The sequence below is a fragment of the Pleurodeles waltl genome, chromosome 6, assembly GCF_031143425.1.
Source record: "Pleurodeles waltl isolate 20211129_DDA chromosome 6, aPleWal1.hap1.20221129, whole genome shotgun sequence".
NCBI lineage: Eukaryota > Metazoa > Chordata > Amphibia > Caudata > Salamandridae > Pleurodeles > Pleurodeles waltl.
Window position 1 is genome coordinate 1165188140 of NC_090445.1, and position 13701 is coordinate 1165201840.

Below are 13701 nucleotides of genomic sequence, written 5' to 3' on the forward strand. Positions count from 1 at the left end.
CATCTATTGATCCAGTTCTTGACTTTGTGTCTACGGTGTCGCTGCTGCAGTTTTACTGTGAGGTCTCCTGCCGATGATAAACTCTCGGACCTTGAAGATATACTCTCTTCAACCTTGCTCTGATTACAGCCACTACTAATCGCCTCCGAATCCTCAGTTAATCAGTAACAACTTTCTCCACCATCCTTAGACCAGTCTGTTTTTATGTTTTTTGGCCCCTTCCAGCTTTGCTAGTCCCCACTTCCATATTTCTCACAGCTTCGTTGCATGCTAGATTTAATTTGTCCCCTTTCCTAATGTGGGGTTCTGGGGGCACGACAATACTGTCATCATGAATATCTTGAGAATCCTTTTTATAACACTCCATTTGTGTTTGCATGCTTACTTTAATGGGTATCCTGGTGATTGCTTCAGGCTGCTCAATCTGCCCCTTCAGGCTCCCAGTTTTCTCTGGTTGACTCCCCCCACATACATGAGGCATGTTGGAGTCCAGATTACTCTCTGGGGTCCCAATATTAGCTTGTGGGAGCTCCTCTCTGTGGACTATTACCTCTGGATCCTCCCTTATTCACATTGGCGTGCCCTTAATAGGGAGTGTAGGGTTTGATTTGCCACTCTTTCCCTCTGATGGTCAAAGTTTGTAATATCTGGCTGCGTTCTGCCCTTTACCTTGTGTTCAGGCAGAGTCGCCTTAATCATGCCAGACACATTTAATACAGTCCTACCATCTACTTTACTATTCAATTTAGTCGCCCCAATAGTAGAGCACCTATCTGCCGAGCCTCCCTCACTGCTATCCATCACTGTGCATGTCTGATGAGCCCCCCCTCCATTTTGTCTCTACCATTTTGTATATTTTTAGGCGCCATTTCCACCTTCCCAATCCGGGACCAGGCTCCAGTTAACTTGCCAACCCTTCTTATTACCTTGTGTCAGTGCTCTGCTCCTCTTATTATGCAAATGAGTGTTCCTCAATGGTCCAGTTAATGTCCACACAATGTTTCCTAAGGGACCAATCCTTGCCCTCTCAGGCACATATTTATTGCACAGCACAGTCTACATTAATATTCCACCATCCTGGCGCCTCTATGCAACATTCGTAGAGCCATAGTCTCTCTCTCTCTCTCTCTCTCTCACACTCTGCTTCCACAGGGTACCTGATGGATTTGCCTTCTCCAGTTGCGTCCTGTTCTCTGATCCTGGGCCGTGTCAAGTGCATCTCCTCTCGCTGAGATCACGTTTAACTTCTCGGAGCCCCCACAGTCCCCGGTGTCTGTCCCGCATTTCAGGTTACCCAGACAGGCCAGAGAGAAGGGGACAAAGTGACTTCAGCCCCAAGCGCGATCAGCGCTTCCTCAGCTACATGTCCACGCTTCCTCTATTGTGAGGCGTTCATCCGTACGGCACCGGGGGGGGGGGGCGGCAAGCAGTCAACTACGCAAGCACCATCTTGCCTGTCAAATATTTTAATGCAAATTAATTATTTTAACTTCTGTGATCATTGAGGTGTTTTGACATAGAGTATGTGGAAAAATTTTGCAATGAATTATAGATTACGATAAAGCAGAATTGTAAGGAAATGCCTCCTTGGCATGGTTACCCCCTGACTTTTTGCCTTTGCTGATGCTAAGTTATAACTTGAAAGTGTGCTTGGACCCTGCTAACCAGGCCCCAGCACCAGTGTTCTTTCCCTAAACTGTACCTTTGTCTCCACAATTGGCACAACCCTGGCCACTCAGGTAAGTCCCTTGTAACTGGTAGCCCTGGTACCAAGGGCCCTGATGCCAGAGAAGGTCTCTAAGGGCTGCAGCATGACTTATGCCACGCTAGGGACCCCTCACTCGGCACATGCACACTGCCTCTCAGCTTGTGTGTGCTGGTGGGGAGAAAATGACTAAGTCGACATGGCACTCCCATCAGAGTGCCATGCCAACCTCACACTGCCTGTGGCATAGGTAAGTCACCCCTCTAGCAGGCCTTACAGCCCTAAGACAGGGTGCACTATACCACAGGTGAGGGCATATGTGCACGAGCACTATGCCCCTACAGTGGTTAAGCAAAACCTTAAACATTGTAAGTGCAGGGAAGCCATAAGAGTATATGGTCTGCAAGTCTGTCATACACGAACTCCACAGTACCATAATGGCTACACTGAAAACTGGGAAGTTTGGTATCAAACTTCTCAGCACAATAAATGGACACTGATGCCAGTGTGCAATTTATTGTAAAATACACCCAGAGGACATCTTAGAGATGCCCCCTGAAAACATACCTGACTTCCAGTGTAGACTGACTAGTTTCTGCCAGCCTGCCACACACCAGACATGTTGCTGGCCACATGGGGAGAGTGCCTTTGTCAATCTGTGGCCAGGAACAAAGCCTGTACTGGTTGAACTGTAACACCTGGCGGTGAGCCTCAAAGGCTCACCCCTTTTGTTACAGCACCACAGGGCATCCCAACTAGTGGAGATGCCCGCCCCTCCGAACACTGCCCCCACTTTTGGTGGAAAGGCTGGAGGAGATAATTAGAAAAACAATGAGGAGTCACCCACCAGTCAGGACAACCCCTAAGGTGTCCTGAGCGGAGGTGACCCTTACTTTTATAAATCCTCCATCTTGTGGATGGAGGATTCCCCCAATAGGATTAGGGATGTGCCCCCCTCCCCACAGGGAGAAGGCACAAAGAGGGTGTAGCCACCCTCAAGGACAGTAGCCATTGGCTACTTCCCTCCTAGACCTAAACACTCACCTAAATTCAGTATTTAGGGGCTCCCCTGAACCTAGGAAACTATATTCCTGCAACCTTACAAGGACTGCTGACCTGAAGCCCTGCAGTGAAGACGGAGATGACAACTGCTTTGGCCCCAGCCCTACCGGCCTGTCTCCCCACTTCGAAAAGAACTGCAACAGCAACGTATCCACCAGGAACCAGCGACCTCTGAAGCCTCAGGAGGACTGCCCTGCAACCAAGGACCAAGAAACTCCCATGAACAGCGGCCCGGTTCAACAACCTGCAACTTTCTTGCAACAAAGAAACAACTTTAAAGACTTCACGTTTCCCACCGGAAGCGTGAGAATTTCCAATCTGCACCCGACGCCCCCGGCTCGACCTGCGGAAAACCAGCACTTCAGGGAGGACTCCCCGGCGACTGCAACCCGTGAGTAGCCAGAGACGACCCTCCTGAGCCCCTACAGCGACGCCTGCAGAGGAAATCCAGAGGCTCCCCCTGACTGCGACTGCCTGTAACAAGGAACCAGATGCCTGGAACCAACACTGCACCCGCAGCCCCCAGGACCTGAAGGAACCGAACTCCATTGCAGGAGTGACCCCCCCAGGCGACCCTCTGCCTAGCCCAGGTGGTGGCTACCCCGAGGAGCCCCCCCTGTGCCTGCCTGGATCGTTGAAGAGACCCCCGGGTCTCCCCATTTACTTCCTATCTAAAACCCGACGCCTGTTTGCACTCTGCACCCGGCCGCCCCTGTGCAGCTGAGGGTGTACTTTCTGTGCCTGCTTGTGTCCCCCCACCCCCCCCCCCCGGTGCCCTACAAAACCCCCCTGGTCTGCCCCCCCGAGGACGCAGGTACTTACCTGCTGGCAGACTGGAACCGGGGCACCACTCTTCTCCATTGAAGCCTGTGTGTTTTGGGCACCTCTTTGACCTCTGCACCTGACCGGCCCTGAGCTGCTGTTGTGGGAACTTTGGGGTTGCCTTGAACCCCCAACAGTGGGCTACCTTGGACCTAACTTTGAGGCTTGTAATTGTTTTACTTACCTGTAAACTTAACCTCTACTTACCTCCCCCAGGGACTGTTGATTTTTGCAGTATCCACTTTTTAAAATAGCTTATTGCCATTTTTACCAAGACTGTACATGACATTGTGATTATTCAAAGTTCCTAGAGTACCTAAGTGAAATACCTTTCATTTGAAGTATTACTTGTAAATCTTGAGCCTGTGGTTCTTAAAATAAACTAAGAAAATATATTTTTCTATTTAAAAACCTATTGGCCTGGAATCAGTCTTTGAGTGTGTGTTCCTCATTTATTGCCTGTGTGTGTACAACAAATGCTTAACACTACCCTCTGATAAGCCTACTGCTCAACCACACTACCACAAAATAGAGCATTAGAATTATCCCTTTTTGCCAATATCTTACCTCTAAGGGGAACCCTTGGACTCTGTGCACACTATTTCTTACTTTGAAATAGTATATACAGAGCCAACTTCCTACAAGAGTTGCAGAGGTGCTGCATTGAAGTCATGTAACAAGGCTTAAGCTGTGCCGCTATGCAAAATCAAAATGGTTGAGAATAGATGATTACTAGAAGAGAAGCATGGGACTTACGTAAGACTTTTCATTTATTATAGGTGCTTCCTATTAAAATACTATCTGTCCTGATGATGACCCATTAATGATTTGCTCTCATATGCTGGGTTGAAACTTCAACAAAATTAGATGTGGATTCCTGTCAAAACAAATAGTGACTTCTAGATACCTGCATTATAGGGGTCTCTATGAAGATTATGAAGTTTTAGATCACATTTTTTTACTGTATATAACACTGGCATCTTAATCCCATTATTCACCTACACTGCGCCGTCACTCTAGGAGCACATATTGTATTTAGAATTTCTTTAGAATCCATATTTATATTACTTTTTGTCATTCTTGCATAACTATTCTGAAATTGTTGATTACATAAAAGGATAAAGAATAAGTTAGATTCATTGCTATAAAGAAAACTTTTGAGTTATTTATTTTTAACTTTTGGCTTGGAAGTCAAGGGTTATACTTGGCCTTTGAGGCCAACACAATTTTGACATATATTTGTAAAAACATTGGCATAATACCTTTCCAATGTTCTGAATCGCTGAAATTGTAGGCACTAATTAGCTGACGGTCTAACTGCCCTCACCTTGTTCGTTAAGTGTTTGGACGTATTGTGGCTGATAGGAAATGGCAATTCTTTCAGAGTGATTCATTTGGCTTTGTTGTCAGTCTCTTGAATTCCAAAATGGAGACTTGATCTAAGCAGCCCACCACCTTTGTTATCGTTACCTGTTCTTTTATTTCTTCATTGGCCTGCTCTAACGAGGATATTTCAGATTATTTGTGTTAGTTGGCTGTTTTGACTCTTTTGATGTACAAGTAAGTCATAGACACCCTGGCCGTCAAAGGGTTAAGTCTTTAACCATTGTTGTTATTACCCGGTGACTTAAGGTTGGATCCATGCCTTTCTCTTCTTGTTCCTCTGTGTCCTCCATCTAAAGGCTAGGGTTGAAGGTAGAGAAATGCCATCTCTCCTAATTGATCCTGTGTTTATAATTTTTCTCAGACATTTCTAGGCTTCAAAATGCGATCCCGTTCAAACTTGAATAGAGAACTTCAGAAAATGAACTTTCAATGCTTAGATTCCTTCCTCGTGCTGCTCATTCTGGATACAATCCACAGTCATGCTGTGGGGTGTTCTACCTGCTTCATTTCATTGGAAAAATCCACCTCCTTCTGCGAGAACAGATTAGGTGTCTGGTCCAGCATAGCTGCACTGCTCTAGCACCAGCTGCTGTGTGGAAGGATCAGTCATGTCTCTGCCATAGTCAGGCGCAACATGACCAATGCTGCTGACAACTACAGTATAGTTGCTGCTATTGAGTTCTCACTGAAGCTGCACAGAAGAGAGTTAGACGTTTGTCAAAGGTCTGTGTTTGAGTGGACAGTCATCTCTGAAACCAGGGGCCTGCCATTGCAATCCTCCGCTTGTTGCCTCATTGCCCCAGACCCACTGCTGAAGAGGCAGCCATGCTGTAATTTCCAAGAAAGGCAAAACCTATTGGAACCCTGATGGCTGTGCCAACCCTTTTCCTGACTACCCTTTTCATTTCCCATTATGCTCCTTCCCTGTGTATTTGCAGTTTCTTTTGCCTCACTTACATAGTGTATTGTTTCTCCAACCCAATTATTCCTTTCCTGTATGTTGTTATGTAAACATTGCTTATGCCCTCTGATCTGTTGCTGTCTCTGCGATCATAAATCTTCTTCCCTCTTGTATTGTAGATGTGGATAGACTCATGTTATGCATTTCAGCTATAACCTGTTGAACCTAGAAGCAATTACGTTTTGCAGTGCGGGTTGTATAAGCAAAATAAACTTTTGCTCAAAATGATTGGCCTGAGTTGCTTGCCATGATTTAGCCCTTGTTAAGTTTTTCTCGTAATGTAAGTAAATAATCCTCTCTTCTGCTTAGATTTAGAACTTTACCTTTTTGGCAACTTGTGCCATTTGTGTGCATTTTATAACTGTCTTATGAAAAGGTAAAACATCTTAATTTATTTTTAAAAATGTTTCTCATATTTTTCGAATGGCGCATGCAATTGGCACAGTTTAGCAGGATCCAGACTCCTGTAAAATCAAAATATCTGGAATTGATGGGGGAAAAAAAACATTCTCAGAGGAACCTACAAAGCAAACAGGGAAGCACAGATTGCTGGCTCTGAACATTAAGCATTTTTAGTCGAGCCTTTGAAACTTGTTGTGTACACTTTGTGGGCTTAAATCGAGCCCATTGCTATTAATTCGTCCTTTGGATTGTCCTTTTAAAATGTCTGATTGCTAGCAGTGAATACTTCCTCTTTATCCCTCCTTATGTTCTTTTTTTTCCTCCATGGAGCACAGCCCAAGTACTGTATGTTTATGCTCTGGTTCTTTTTTTATGTTGGTTTTATGAGACTATTTTTTAATTGTTTTTTATTATTCTTTTCTACTTGTTTCCTGCTCTTGTTTCAGTGTGTACGTATTCAGCTTCGGCCCTCCTGCCCTAAGTTAACTATAACTAGCAGCTTTAGCTTGCACAGCTAATTACTTCACATATTATATCATCGATGACACCTTCTATGGCGTCATTGATGTTATCACTGAATGTTTGCAATAAAATCGATGAGAAAACTGTGCATGGCAGTGGTGCAAGTTGTTACTTGAGTTAACCATAACTATAGTTGCTGAATTTCTGTGGTTTTGTGCACGTAAATTCAGAACCTAACTATCACGTCCCTGTAACCTTTGTATTTTCTCAGTGGAAACATTTTAAGCACACCCAATATTTTTGTCTGAGCTATGTCTGACTACGCAGCTCAACTGGGAAGCAAATATTTTATTGTGGCAGGAGTGCACAGGAGGTGGGTTAGGATGGCTGGATGCCAATTACTACGGTTTTTATTCCACATAATAGGATACATCGGAGAATGTTATCAAGGGTGGTATGAAAGACTAATAAAACACCAAGTATATTTTGTGTATTTGGTAGGAAGCAAAGGTTACCAAGAGAGTAATGTGGGAAGTTAGCAAAACACCAACTATGGTTTGTGTGTTTGGAGGCAGGGTGGGGTCCGAATGAAAGTAATCCTGGTCATTGGCAGGAAAGCAGATACCTTTGGTTTTTATTATAAAGTTCAGTTAGTGGCTCTGTGTATATCTTCCAGTGACTCACCTGTGCGATTGTAGCTGATCCAGGCGATTTAGCTGATCACCACCCACAAATATATACATGCAAACTTGTAACAACAGTAAAAAACCTTCCTGTTTCATTAGTCGTTTTCTGGCATCACAACTCGCCCCTAATATTTAAATGACATACCAACTTGGACCTTTGACAAATCTAGGGTGAAATGTTGGTCAACCACTAAAACTGCTGTTTAAACAACCAAATAGAGAATACATTTTTATCTGCTAATTCACCCCTGGAAGTTTTGGAAAAAAAAATTCATCCAAATACAAGTTGTAAATTGCCATTTAACCGTACCTATTACTTAATGATTCTACGTAACTGTAACCTCCCTCATTAAAGGAGCAAGAAAGGCTAGTAGCTCCATTGGCAAGACCGGGATTACAAACTGACAATGCAGCTGTGCTAATTTCCAAATGGGACTACTAAATATGGAACTTCAAGTTATCAAACAAACTTTTACATTAAATTTAACTTTGGCAAATGGTATACACAGATAAGTGATACTGCTCTTATGTTTGAGCAGACAGGCTGGCATCTCGGACAGAGAGGAAGAAGCTATGGTCAAACCAGTTTTTCAGAGGGCATATAACTTCACAGCAGTCACACCTCCGGGTTGAGCTAGGGTGCTTCACACACCAGGATATGGGTTCTGTAACGTTGAGAATGAGCAGAATAGTGTACTCTAGACTAGCTAGGTGTTACACTTCATAAAAAGTTGTCTTTAGGCAATGGGGACCTGGTAACCCTTCGGCTGGTCAGTTATCACGTCACTCTTGACTCGTAGTGGCAGCAGTGGCACCCAGACCTCAGATCACATCTGGACTGGAGAGAGGACCATAGGACTGCCCTGCCATTCCTTGGACCCAGCAAAACAAGGTTGCACGAAAGGCTGGATTGCACCTGCTGCTTCTTGGGCTAGCAAAGAAAGAACTGTGCTTGTGGGAATCTGCTAGTGAACAAGTCGTCAGCAAGACACAGACATTTGGCTTACTTTGTTACAACCACAGGGCCATAAAAACTGAGAAGCCTGCTCCTTTGAGCGCCCATCACCAATAAGCCTGGTTGACGCTGGATACTGAGTCCCGACCCTCAAACGTTGCACTCGAATCTACAAGACCCCGGAGAGTCGCCAGAGGGCAGTTTGGTCACCCAGTACAGAAGTTGAAGGTAACCACAGGTCTTCCTGTAACTGCAGACCAGTGGCAGCTTGTTTTGTGCCGGACTTCACCCGAAAATGGTGGAACATTGACCCCTGAGGTCAAAGTTGACCCCCATTGCTTGTGGAGCTAGAGATGGCAACAGAAAGAACCCCCAACACTGTCTCAGGATCCTTGAACATCTTCATCATCCTTTATTCTTTGCATCCGGCTCACTCCATTGACTACTATGGCAGTTTGCTCATAGGACATGGAACTGGACTGAAGACAATGTAAACTACTAGGTAACTGTTCAGCTGGAACTGCCTGATCCCTGTGCTCTCGATCCAAATTGGTCCCCATAAGAGTGCCCATCTAGGTTTTTCCAAATCACTTTTTGTGGCTAAGCCTAAACGACGAGTCGCAGTAGATTACAATGATTTATTGTATTAGTGAATAGCAGTTATTTGTTTCTTAAAAATTCAGATCTATGGAACCCTCTGGATTTTTGTTGTTGAGGTTTCTATTAAAATATATAAAAATCCAACCTATTTTTATGACTTGTTTTCCAGATCTGTATTGTGTTGGTGTTATCTTTTTATTTAACTATTTTGGTGCTTCTTAATGCTTTACACTTGTTCCTTTGATAAAGGCTGACTGCTGAGCTACAGCTTCCCAGACCTGAGTTAAGGTTTCACAAACAAACTTGACTGGACCCAATATGGAATTATGCCTTTATTACACAGTGAGGTTGCACAACCACGGTATATAATAAACCACATTGCTCACACTCATTATGGTGCGGAACTCTCCGTGGTTTCTAAAAGTCTTATAATGTGCAAAATACGTTTCCTCACAGTTGAACTTCTGTGTTTTTTTTATTTTTTATTTTGTATTTTTTAGTTTTTTTAGTTGGTGTTGATAACTCATTGTTGGAACCCTACATAGGGCATATAGTAAACTATGTTCTTGGCACCAGGTTTTTAGTAGGATTTAATCTAATCACCAGTTCTGATATGATCACAAGAGGGCTGGTCTACGTGATAGATTCAGGTGGATGTGAGGAACTGAGATTATCAACATTGATTAGAATATGCGTTTCAATACTTGGTCATAAAGCTCTGATGAACTCCTGTGGATCTATGGCGACCTTTGCCACCTTACCTTTGGGACCCCATCTGACTTTATATTGCATTGAGTATATTTTAATTTGTCACAAAGGGTAGGATAGTTTAGCACATACTGTAATTGTCAGACTCCATCTGTAAAAGTGTTGCCAGTAGGCTTCCTCTATGCTTTCTTAGATGATTGCAGGAGCAGAAGCACATAACTACAGAATTACTTCATGTTGAAAAGCCTTGTGTTTTTGCTACCTCTCACCCAATCATACAATGGCTATTGCCTTTACGTCAGGTAATCAAGTGTTTGTTCTTCTTTCCTTTGTAGCCCGACGGGTGTGGAAGAATTATCTACCTGCTATTAATGGAATAGTCTTTCTGGTTGACTGTGCAGACCTTCAGCGTCTCATGGAATCCAAAGTTGAGCTTAATGTATGTATAATTGATGAAAATGTGTTATTTTCTAAACCAGATTCTACTACGTATAACTGTTGCCTTAGTCCAGGATAAAATAGATTCTGTAGTGGTGTATTTGGACTTGTTTTTTTTTGTTTGGTTTTTCCTCTCTCTTAGAGACATTTTACCGCCTGCAGTGCCTAGTTAAATAGCATTGCAATTGAGAGTGCCGAAATTCCCATTGGCAGGGTGCTGGAGCTCTGGGATATAGGCACACCTTAAAAAAGACATATAATGAAGACAAAAACAGCAATCGCCTTGGAGCAAACACCACCGTCAAGGGTGTGTCTTGTTTGCCCCAGGGCAAAATGTCAGCAAATCCTGTAGAGATGATAATGGCTTTTATCAGGCCAGCTAAAATATCATACAAATGTGCCTTGTCCTTCTGCCTCAAGAAAAAAACCTTTTCGAGATTATGTACCCAGAAATGTGGTGATGTAATGTTTCCTCACATATAATATTAAGCACAGCAGTTCGATTAACTATTGGTTCCCCTTCACACTATTATTGTCCTATTTCTAAAGGTGGGATTCATTGGTAGAATGTATGTGAAGGATTTCTTGTAAAAGTCTATCCTTATTCTAAACAGAAAAAATGGAAGAGTGTTTGCTGCATAGTATGACGTTTTTGAACCGCAAGGGTTGACTGGCTTTCTCTACAAAGAGTTCAGATCTCACCTTATTTAGACAGTCTCTAGTCACGCTCCACTGGTAATAGTGGTAGCTCTTCTCTAGTCATCTGGAGTCCTTAAACCTGGATGATGTAGGTTCCTGTTAAGGAATGATATGTGACTTATTCTGTAGGTAGATAAAGGCTAGTCACGTTTCCTTGAAAAGCAAATTAAAGATTGTGCTTTTTTCATTCTGTTGTATGGATTTTTTTTTTTTTTTTTTAAGAACATGCATCTTAAATGTTCTGTTTTTTAAAATAGTTTAATTTTTTATGAACTTGTATTCCTCAGTGCAATATTATGATTTATGTATTGTGCCATCAAAGTAATTTTGTGTGATTGCAAATTCAATTATTAGCAGATAAATTAAACTAAAACATGTAAAAATTGCGTATTTCTGTTTGGAAAAAGTAGAAGCTAGCACCTTACTAATGTGTACATGAAAGCATTTCTTTTAGGGTAAATCTCTGTATTTACAGTCATTTAATAATTTTGATGGTAAAATTGTAGGATGTGCCTAAAGTATTGAAGAGTGTAAGTAGGCTCAGTGTTCAGCTCCTTAAATCAGAGCAGTGTTCTTGCTGATGCATTATTCTTTAAAAACTTAAAAATCTACTGTGCTTAATTGACCTAACACAGAAGGAATTCTTGTCGGTTTCATTGCCTTTTTTTTTGTTTATATATTTCAGAATATTATATTGTGTTCCTCTGAATGCCTTGCCTTAATGTACACCTTCTTAGAATGAGCTCTCGGACCATAGTTTGAGGGAGAATGGAAAGACCTCTTCAGGGTAGGACTTAATACCAGGATCCCACATGTCCTCAAAAAAGATACTGGTAGCTCTTAAAAGGTACAGTGGGGGATGTTGGATTACCTCCTGCTTGTCCCTGTGTTTATCCTCCCTATATAGGCGGTTCTCAGTGTTCCAGGTAGCATCTTTCCACTCTGCTACGATGCAGGTTGTCAACAACTTGTGCACCACCTTCTTAGACAAGTGATTGCATACGTACTGCACTAACCGTCTCAGAACGGGTAGGCCAGGACCCTCGTCGAGTGCTGCAGCCTTAAAAAAATTAATTGAAAGAGCAAAAAAATCATTTTAACCAGCTTTTCATGAAGTCCTGCTAATCCACATTTTCCTTTTCATTAAATCATAACCGATGCCTCCCTATGTCCTCCAATAAGATTACAGTGGGTCCTGTTATGCTTACAGTGTTTAGGTTAGTCCCGTCCTGAGAATAGCTCATGGAAAGGTGGTTTCTCTTTCCAAGGAGGAGGCTTTAGTGTCCGTCAGACTGTGGCCTTAGTTATGTATGTGACAGTGTTACAGGGTGAGTCCAGAAGACCTCCTGGCTTCCTGCATGTTCTTGGTGGCTCGAGTCAGTTTGCGAGTGGGGTTACTATAGTGGTGCCTTCATTCTAAAAGGAAGGCGTTTGGGCAAAGTTATCCTCCCAAGCTTGTGCACAGACCATCAGCTATGAGAATTGTTTTTTGGGAGGGTGGGAGTTTTACTGGCCCAGCTGACTTGAGACTTATATTGTGGGAACTTTCCTTCTCAAGTAGTGGCACTCGTCTAGCACATTCAGGAAGACAATACTGCACATCAACTACCAAAAGTTGCAGGTGGTGCTTGTGATGCTTGCTATATTTCTCCGCTCAGTATCTGACATTCGGTCAAAGACATTGGATTACTTGCAAGGTGTGTTCTGAAAGCAAAGTTGGGCAGGTGTGTCAACAAGGTGATTATTAAGTACAGTGCCATCAGTGTCTTTGATGCACACGGGATGAGGAGGAGAGTGAGTCTAACCCTAGTCCAGTACTTTGGTAAAAGACTTTGTCTACAGATGAAGGGGAGTCAATTACTTGTGGAAATCATGGATCCAGAGCATGACAATGTTTTGAACATATTTAAGTCAGATCCACAGAGCTTCCTTTGCATAGGACACCTATGGTGATTTAAAAAAAAAAAAAAAGATTTTCTCCCAGAATCGTGGAGGGTACTGAAAGCAGTAGATTGAACATTTGCGTCCTGGCTCGAGAGGTCTAATAAGGGACTAACTTTAGATCAATCTAGGTTTTACATGCTTTGAGAAAACACGCAGGGAGGCAGACACGCACAGAGGCGCGCACACACACACACACACGCACAGAGGCGCACACACACACACACACACACACACACACACACACACCCACACCCCCCCCCCCCCCCCCCCCCCCCCCCCACCCACACCCCCATCAAATATATGCACAGTAGTATTAACATGTAAGGTGGGTTGGTAACAGTATTGCGTTAGATGTATGTGTAGTGTGAATCCACATGCAGGCCATTCCATTGAAATCTTAAACCATGCACAAAAAGTTTGAGAAAATTAATAAGGGCTACTCTTTTCAAGATTAAAAGCTACCTCTCAACTTTTTAACAGGAGCTGCGCCAGCATGACAACTATCGTTTGAGTCAGGAGTGGAGGTGTTGCGCTTTCTCCCTTGAGAGACATGCGTGACATGCGGAAGTCTAAATTTTCGTCATTTAAAAAAATATATTTTTCTGGGGCCAAACAACTCACTTTATTTTGGTCATTTTTGACTTAGTGTTTTCTCAGAAATCCTGCACTTTGCAAATCTACTGATCTGATAGATTTCTAGTTGCAGATTCCTTATCTTTGAATTTTCCCCAGCCATCAGCTTGATCCAGAGAATTTTGTGAGCAGTACCCTAACACGATGTTAGGTGGTGTTGTTTGGCTCCATGCCAGTCATCTGTGTTGTCAGTGCTGACAGTGATGTTGCGGGTCCTATATAGGCACCACCATAGCGA

The 13701-nt window shown here is 43.1% G+C and overlaps 1 protein-coding gene across 1 annotated transcript in view; it reads left to right on the forward strand.

Moving 5' to 3' along the window:
• SAR1A (secretion associated Ras related GTPase 1A) overlaps positions 1–13701 on the forward strand; it is a 193870-nt gene that overhangs the window by 130578 nt on the left and 49591 nt on the right. The window contains exon 5 of the mRNA XM_069240378.1: positions 10085–10188. Coding sequence (XP_069096479.1) covers positions 10085–10188 — 104 coding nt within the window. The remainder of the gene's footprint in view (positions 1–10084; positions 10189–13701) is intronic.